Genomic DNA, 9248 nt, shown 5'->3' with positions numbered 1-9248 from the left:
AAGAAAGATTAGTCACTGTAGCCATTCAGGAGACATTATGGCTGGATATAGGACATCAATAAGCTGGACCGAAATGAGACCCTGACAAAAGTGTATGGTGTGACAATTCAAATGCTCACATTTCATCCATATAAGCAGCTAACAAACGGCAATATTTGTATGCTGCCTTCATCAGAACGATGGGGCATGCCTTTGCAGAGAGAGCTGCTGGATTATTTGCTTTGACAGTAGTACTAGCAAGTTTTATTTCAGTACCTGAACAGTTTGGACAAAAGGGTGTTGAAAACAGACACACAATCATCTTGAATTTGAAGGATGTGCTTCAGGAACACGAGGCTAATATCGCACTAGTGGTAATAAGACACCAAGTCAGATGTCCATATAAACTGGAGCTACCTACAGAGCACTGTTTAATCAAAGGCTTTTCTTTACAGAAAGACAGCAATACTCTAATCATATTTGATTATCTGTGGGTAATACAATATTTTCCACTTACTGTAATGAAAACAAATTAACTCATGTCCATCATATCATCCACAAACAAACAGTCTTATAAACATCAGGGTTTCATCAATTTCTGGCTTTATCAACATTGAAATGACTGTTGCACTCCACCATGACATCGATAAAACAGTCCAGTGGCCCCCAAGGGGCCCATATTTTGGTGTAACAAAGCTCTGAATCACAGCCAACAATATAAGAAAAACAATGTGACATATCCAAAATGTACCCAAAAACCATCCAGTGTGAACAATGTTGAAGAGTTGCAAAAGCAACTGGGCTATTAATGATAGCATTCCCTGTGAGAGCAGAGTGCATTCATAGGTCATTAAATAAAAGCCAACCATTCACACATTATTCATCAATGATTGGTGTACACAAATTGACAGCTGAGCAGTATAAAATGATGCAATGCCTGTTCTCCATAAGTCAAGTTCAAAAGAGCCAAGCTCAAGGCATCGCACCGATTTGCTTCCTGCTGGCATTGACACTTGGTCAGGATCCGACGCAAACAGTTTGTCATCATCTCCCACCTGGATGATAGAAAAAGGTATATCAACACCACAGGAACATGAAATGCAAAGCGGCTTTACAACTTGTCTATTCACGTTCATTTAGATTCCTTTTCTAGGATTTGGACTTACCCCTGAATCCTCGTCCACCGCCACCTCCTCTACCTCTAAAGCCTCCTCCTCGACCTCCACCAAAACCTCCTCTGCCAAATCCACCACGGTCACCACCCCCCCTGCCACCACGGAATCCACCTGGGAGGGCAAAAATATTTTTTTGGGGGGGGGTATAAAAAAAAATTACAAATAATTGACTAACATTCCCCCACATTTTATTCACAAGAAAAACAGCCATGGGGCCTGAGCTGTTGACATTTTGCTCTTACCTCCACGGGGACCTCCTCTTCCACCTCGACCTCCTCTGCCTCCCCTTGGGGGACCCTTCTCACCCGGGGGCCTGGGAAGGAACCTCTGGAGTGGTAGGAGTTTCATTGGGTCTACATAGAACTGTGGACAAGAATATGATGAGTTACAGAATACATGCCATAGCAATGTTTATGCAATAGATGGATTAGCTGACAGTCACGGAAACGATGTACGCGCTTCCATGGGACAGTAGTCAGCGTTATGAGATTCTGGATGCTAGGAAGAATGACAAGAAACTGCCATGTGGGGAATCTTAAGTGTTTTGTTTCAGCTTGTTCTTGACACCGTGTCTTGTTTCAAGTTGTTGTAACCATATTTCATGCAAATGCTAATATGGCTTAAAATTTACTAACTAGCTCAGAAACAACTACGCATTTGAAACATGGGTTAATTGTGCAAATGTATTTGTTTTCAATAAACGTCGGACAAAATATAGCTTACATCGGTTGTTGCTAAACAATCAACTAACTGACCAAATTTATGGTCAATACACTGGCTGTGTGGAGGTGCCACGCAGCGCTCAGTGAACCTCCATAAAAAGGCCTTTGCGTACGACTTATAGATGATTGGTTGACAGGCGAGCGGCATGGTTTTGATATCTTGCATTCTCTGTTAACACCATGGACGCAAGTTTGGGTCAAGTTGACCATAAAAGCACTTTTAACTACCATCAGCTCTGTTACATGAAATACACTGATATTGCTTACCTTCTGTAGTTTCTTGAACGAGGATGCCTTCATATTATCCGAGAGTTTAACAGAGAAATACTGTTTCTTCAGGTTAAGGGGCAAACCAGTGTCACAAATGACATGAAACTCATTGTTAACCAGTAGAAATGGAATTCAAGCATACAAGTTTTACAGTGTTATTAATGAGATCAAGAAAATTAAACATGTTCCCAACCACTTCACAGATGACTCTGGTTAGACAAGGAAAGATTGAAAGGATACAAAGTCACGTAGTTGGCCGAAGATTTCGTCCACTTTCCCGATCTGCTCCTTGTTTTCCAAGTACACGGGTGCATTGAAGTAAGGAACTTTGTTCTCCTCAGTTACACACTTGCACACAATTTCATCCTCACAGGGGTGCATGAATTCTCCTAATGCTGCAGAGACAAGAGCAAGGACATCTGGTCATTACAGGAACAGTATGTGAAAGTACAAATAGGACAACTGATGTTACGATGCCAGGCAGACTATATGGACATTCCAGATGTGCAACTGGTGTAGTGTAAATTCAAGATGCAAAAGCATTAACAATGCCCTTTCCATCACTGGAACGCGATATGTGTGCATCACATGGCTGTCTCATTCGTCTTACCAACAACATATTCTGGAGGGCCATAGTCTTGGAAGCCTCCTCGACCTCCTCGTCCACCACCTCGGAAACCGCCGCCGCCACCTCGACCCCCATATCCTCCTCCACCACCACCACCGTATCCTCCTCCACCACCACGGTTGAATCCGCCACCACCACGGCCCCCTCTTCCACCTCCTCCTCGGAAGGACATTTTCTAGTGTACCTGAGAGAGTTGGAGGACGGGAGATAAGATTAAGTTGCATAGATACAATCACATTTCAAATACCAGACGTGTTCTTCAAAACATTGTCAGTAACGTTAGTGGATGTCTCCAGATGCTTTGCTGGCTAAATACCACGATAAAACTAGTTAGCTAGCAAGCCAAGGAACAGTGAAATGATTAACTAATGACTTGATCAATGCATGATTTCACGTTTATGAACTATCAGTACAGCAACTTGCAAGAGATCAATTCAACAAACTAGCTAACAGTTAGCTAGCTAGCCAACTCGATTACTTATTTTCAAAATATCAAAAGACTACAGTATCACGATAATGCTTTGCTGAGCACATTATGGTCGCGTCGTGCAACTTATGAAATACACATATACATTTGATTGACATACCTTTGTACCACAAATAAGCTCAGTTGATGGAGTGAACTGTGCCAGACACAAGTTCGACGCGACGAAAACACATGTGCTTTCAGGTGGTGCCGTAAAGTGAGAACTATAGAGATTGATAGAAGTCTCTTCAGGGATATTTAAAAAATAATGCCCGAGGAGGTGTGGTATATGGCCAAAATACCATGGCTAAGGGCTGTTATTCGCACGACCCAACGTGGAGTGGCTGGATACAGCCCCGTATCCGTGGTATATTGGCCATATACCACAACCACCCCGAGGTGTCTTATTGCTATTATAAACTGGTTACCAACATAATTAGAGCAGTAAACAAGTAATGTTGCGTACTACTCTAATAGTCTAATAGACCACAGCTTTCAACCAATCAGCACCCAGATCTCCAACTACCCAGTTTAAAAAAAAACAAAAAAACATTTTAGCATGGGCATTGCCATTGAGGGCTTCCACAATGTTAAATTAGTCAACTGGGTGGGGATTCCTATGAGTTGAGACCAATCAGCCAATGAAGAAGAAAATTGACTACTTTAAAATTGAGATAGTCTCAATGTTGCTGCCCCTAGTGGTTAGAGCATTGGGCCAGTAACCGGAAGGTTGCTGGATTGAATTCACGAGCTGACAAGGTAAAAATCGGTCGTTTTGCCCCTGAGAAAAGGCAGTTAACCCACTGTTCCCCGGGCGCCGAAGATGTGGCTGTCGATTAAGGCAGCCCCCGCACCTCTCTGATTCAGAGGGGCTGGGTTAAATCCGGAAGTCACGTTTCAGTTGAAGGCATTCAGTTGTACAACTGACTAGGTATCCCCCTATCCCTTTCCCAGTGCTGTCACAGACGCTATAATGGCACAGATAAAAAGATGAGTCGTCTATCTATCTCTATGGTGAGAACTGAAGAGAAGTCCGGATTGTCGTAAAACTCAGACTGCCGTTCATTCACGACATCCTTTGAAGAACACTAGGGGAAGATCTCAATGGCATACCCGCGCATCCTCTCCTCGTGTCTTTCTCAAAATTCATTGGAGGAGAAGGTTAGTGGGGCGGGACCTCTGATTTTCTCATCCAATGGAGTTTGAGAAGGAGGCGAGCAGAGAAGAAAGAGAGGGCGCGAGGGTGATACAATTGAGAATAACCCCTGCCTGAGAACACCACACACCCACTTTGACAACGCTGGAAGGTCTGGAACTGGATTTGCTACCAAGTCAACAGTATGACTTTTGAGAGCAGACACATGGTTTCTTTACATATTCTTTAGAGAAGGCTAATTTAATTAAGGCTGTATAAGAATAATGTTTTTTTTAAATACTAATTTGTTTAAAACTGCAATCGTATACCCCCTTTGCACTACGTAGCTCTGATCCAGGGCGTTACCTGAGAACAATGATATGTATTAACCCTAGGAAACAGACAGTGGCGCTGTTTTGAGGCCACCGTGCAGCCATTTTGGTATTCCTCCGTCGTAAAAAATAATAATATTTTGAAGCTATAGAAATGCATTTATTAATGTCTACATACATTTTTGACAAGTATATTGTATTACAGACACCTTAAAGCTGGAGTCCTTCATGGTGAAACTGCCACATCCGTTTGCAATATTACAACAACAAAGAAGTACACTGCAAACAACTATCACTGTTTTTTTCCCCCCCTGCGGACATCATTGCAGCTTGATAGAACATGTACTGCAATTTTTTTTCTGCCATGTTGTGCAACGCTCCTCACCTCCGCTTTGTCAACAAAACAATAACAACAGCCGTGGGGCGGTCAGTGACACTGTTTCCCCTACTGCGGATTCCATCTTTAATTAATGCATACTTTTAAAGTGAACTGAACATTTTAAAATGTAACCAAAAAAAACACATTCCATAGCCTTTTTGGAGAGTACTAATGTTGCAACAAAGAATTACTTAAATCCGTGTAATTTTATATTTCATCATTTTTTTTGAAATACTGTGGAATTCCATTAATTCCTATGGAGGACTGCTCCTCCTGGGGAGTGGCAATATTGCACTGGTGGCTTCAAAGCCTCTCATTGGCCATTACATAGCATCAGAAATCCAGGGTTTACACACATCATTGAGTGCAACTTGAGCTTCGAGCCACACGTAACAACCTGGACTAGAGCTATCATAACTGAAACCTCTGTAATGTGTAAATGTTTGACAGAACTGCAACTGTCATACCTATAAATATTTACATTTATCAACCTACTTGTTGATGTGCTTTATTTCCCCTAGACTCACATCTGGAAGAGGTTATAATTAATACTGAGAGCCAGGTAAGCAATGACTTGTCTGTCTTGTTGTGAGCCTATGCAGTAGCCTTCTGTGTAATAAGGCACCCATTTATTTATTTTTTGAAATCTGAGGAAATGTCTTTATAAGGCATATATTGAATCTATTACTATTACCCCAGGTGATCAAGTGCAAGGCAGCAGTAGCGTGGGAGCATGGCAAACTCCTGTCTATTGAGAAGGTGGAGGTTGCCCCACCTAAGGCTCACGAAGTGCGTATAAAGATAACCACAACTTTCCCCTAAGATAAGCATTTCCCAGACCAATGCTTATGTAAAGCCTAGTACTCACAGGGATATTAACCTAAAAATAAACTGTACTGTTTCTGTTGATGGAGAGATTGCATCTAGTGGAATGTGCCACACTGACTGGGGGTACCTCTATGAGACTGGTGTACGCATGCATCTGAGGCTTTTCCCATTGTTTCTTGGTCACAAGGGGTCAGGTGTGGTGGAAGGTGTCGGCCCTGGAGTCTTCAAATTCTCACCAGGTAAACCAGTAAGAATCATGTTTTTGTGAATAAAAATGTAGATATACAGTATTTCCATAAACATACTGTGTTGTTATCCCTCTACCATGGATCTGTTGTAGGCTATTTTGAGATCTTAAAGCTAGAGCTTAGTTGCTACATCCATGTTATAAGCTTAGTTGCTACATCCATGTTTCGACTTGAATTACATGAATTACTTAATGAATTACATACACATTGATTCTTAAAGAATATAATTTATACGTTTCTCATGAGCTTAGTTCAATTGTTGTACCCCATCAGAACCCAAAATATAAGCTTGTACTGTATAACATGGTTAAAACTATACATTTGATATTATGGATGGTCAGTCCTTGCATCCTTTCCTGTGGCGGTCCTCGTGAGAGCCAGTTTCATCATAGCGCTTGATGAGTTTTGTGACTGACTACACTTGAAGAAACTTTGAAAGTTCTTGAAATTTTCCACATTGACTGACCTTCATGTCTTAAAGTAATGATGGACTGTCGTTTCTCTTGATTATTTGAGCTGTTCTTGCCATAATGTGGACTTTGTCTTTTACCAAATAGCGCTATCTTCTGTATACCACCCCAACCTTGTCACAACACAACTGATGGGCTCAAACGCATTGAGAAGGGAAGAAATTCCACAAATTAACTTTTAACAACGCACACCTGTTAATTGAAATGCATTCCAGGTGACTACCTTGAGAGAATGCCAAGAGTGTGCAAAGCTGTCATTTCTTAAAAAATGAAAAATATATATTTATTTTGTATGTTTATTGTTATTTAATCATATAAATATATATATATATTTTTTAAACCTTTATTTAACTAGGCAAGTCAGTTAAGAGCAAATTCTTATTTACAATGACAGCCTACACCAGCCAAACCCAGACGACGCTGGGCCAATTGTGCGCTGCCCTATGGGACTCCCAATCATGGCCGGTTGTGATACAGCCTGGATTTGAACCAGGGACTGTAGTGACGCCTCTAGCACTGAGATGCAGTGCCTTAGACCGCTGTGCCACTTGGGAGCCCAAGGCAAAAGGTGGCTACTTTGAAGAATATAAAATATTTTTTATTTGTTTAACACTTTTTTGGTTACTACATGATTCCATGTGTTATTTCATAGTTTTGATGTCTTCACTATTATTCTACAATGTAAAAATAAAGAAAAACCCTTGAATGAGTAGGTGTGTCCAAACTTTTGACTGGTACTGTATGTACTTTCAGTTCTGTTTTGTGCTAAGTGCAGTCTTGTGTCTCAACAGGCTGAAATGTGATGGATGTCAAGACAATTATAAAGGATTCCATAACCCCCTTCGGGTTGAGCCTGGCTCCACATGTGTAGTGTGCGGGTTGGGGGCTGTGGGCCTAGCTACAGTCATGGCTGCAAAGTTGCCGGGGCTGCCAGAATCATCACAAGTGGATATCAATCCAGGCAAGTTTGACAAGGCTGAGGCGTTTGGGGCCACTGAGTTTGTGAACTCCAAGGACCACAGCAAGCCCATCCAGGAGGTGCTGGTGGAGATGACCGGCGGAGGGGTGGACTTCGACTTCTTTAAAAAAAAATCCTTTCAAATGGTAAAATTCAAAGCAATTGGGCTACAGGTAAGACGGTTTGTGTGGTCACTCACCTTCGTTGTGGGTATTGGCAAGCTATAGTCTGGTGGTATCAGTATACAAAAATGGCCAGAATAACATAGCTAATGGACAAATCGTCTCAGTTCTGGTATGTTTTCCTTTTTCTTCCAGAGAGCTGCCTGGAGAGGTGTAAGGATGCCTGGAGTGTCTGTGTCGTAGGATGGACAGAGGTAGCGTAGATATCTCTAGTCCCTGAAGACCTCTTGGTGGTCTTGAAGGGGAAATACTTTGGAGGTGAGTTGACGATGTGAGACATATTAAAGCCAGACTAAGTGCAGCTGATCTAAACATTGTTTGTACCATAACAGTGACAAGTGAATTGTCATAAGCTAACAATAACGATCTTGACTGTGCATGTCATGTTATAATGCCGTTTTGTACCCCCTATGATGAAGGGTTCAGGTGTAGTGTTACCAATGCACTTCATATGTCTATATGAAATATATGGCCAAACAATGAACAAATACACATGCATATGGTGTCATTTTCCAACAGGGTGGAAGAGTGTGGAGAGTGTCCCCAAACTTGTTGGGGACTACATGAACAAGAAACTTAAGCTGGATGAGTGTGTGACCCACACTCTGACCCTGGATCAGATCAATGAGGCTTTGGACCTCCTGAACGGTGGGAAGAGCTGAGTGCTCTCAGTGTGTGTGTTTGTGTGGAAACTAGACAGCTGAGTCATGTCTAATATGGTGCCGTGAAAAAGTATTTGCCCCCTTCCTGATTTTCTCTAGTTTGCATATTTTTGACACTGATCAGATCTTTAACCAAAACCTAATGTTTGATCAAGGGAACCTGAGTGAGCAGATAACACAAATGTTGATACTTATTTAATTGATTTAATCAACAAAGTTATGTTACACCCAATGCCCCTGTGTGAAAAAGTAATTGCCCCCTCACACTCAATAACTTGTTGTGCTACCTTTAGATGGAATGACTGCAACCAAATACTTCCTGTAATTGTTGATCAGTCTCTCAAGTTGCTGTGGAGAAATGTTGTTCCACTCGTCCATGCAGAACTGCTTTAACTCAGCGACATTTGTGGGTTTTCAAGCATGAACTGTTCATTTCAGGTCCTGCCACAACATCTCATTGGCTTTAGGTCTGGATTTTGACTAGGCCAAGGTAAACATTTTGACTCATCTGTCCATAAAACATTCTTCCAGGAGTCTTTATGATCATCCAGGTGCTTCCAGGTGCTTTTCTGGCAAACAGTAAGAACCTCATACCAACGGTCAAGCATGGTGGTGGTATTGTGATGGTTTGGGGATGCTTTACTGCCTCAGGACCTGGACGACTTAACATCATTGACGGAACCATGAAGTATTCTCTGTATCAGAGAATTCTAATTGAGAATGTCAGGCCATCCGTCCATGACTTGAAGCTGAAGCGCAGCTGGGACATGCAGCAAAACAATGATCGAAAACACACAAGCAAGTCTACATTAGA

The 9248-nt window shown here is 41.9% G+C and overlaps 1 protein-coding gene and 1 pseudogene across 1 annotated transcript; one reads left to right on the top strand and one right to left on the bottom strand.

Moving 5' to 3' along the window:
* Window positions 1-212: 212 nt before the first annotated feature.
* On the bottom strand, window positions 213-3466 carry LOC115205121 (H/ACA ribonucleoprotein complex subunit 1-like). Its single transcript, XM_029770789.1, has 7 exons — window positions 3362-3466; window positions 2757-2958; window positions 2387-2541; window positions 2144-2203; window positions 1397-1517; window positions 1146-1265; window positions 213-1034 (listed from the first exon to the last, which is right to left on the bottom strand). Exons 2-7 carry the CDS (start codon window positions 2944-2946, stop codon window positions 1024-1026), a joined length of 657 nt encoding a protein of 218 aa, XP_029626649.1. The 5' UTR covers window positions 2947-2958; window positions 3362-3466; the 3' UTR covers window positions 213-1023.
* Window positions 3467-3543: 77 nt separating this feature from the next.
* Window positions 3544-8504, top strand: LOC115204998 (alcohol dehydrogenase class-3-like; annotated as a pseudogene).
* The last annotated feature ends 744 nt before the right edge of the window (window positions 8505-9248 follow it).

Source organism: Salmo trutta, chromosome 13 (assembly GCF_901001165.1).
Source record: "Salmo trutta chromosome 13, fSalTru1.1, whole genome shotgun sequence".
In the NCBI taxonomy this organism is placed as follows: Eukaryota; Metazoa; Chordata; class Actinopteri; order Salmoniformes; family Salmonidae; genus Salmo; species Salmo trutta.
Note: the sequence above shows the minus strand (reverse complement) of the source record. Positions and strands in the feature narration are given on the sequence as shown.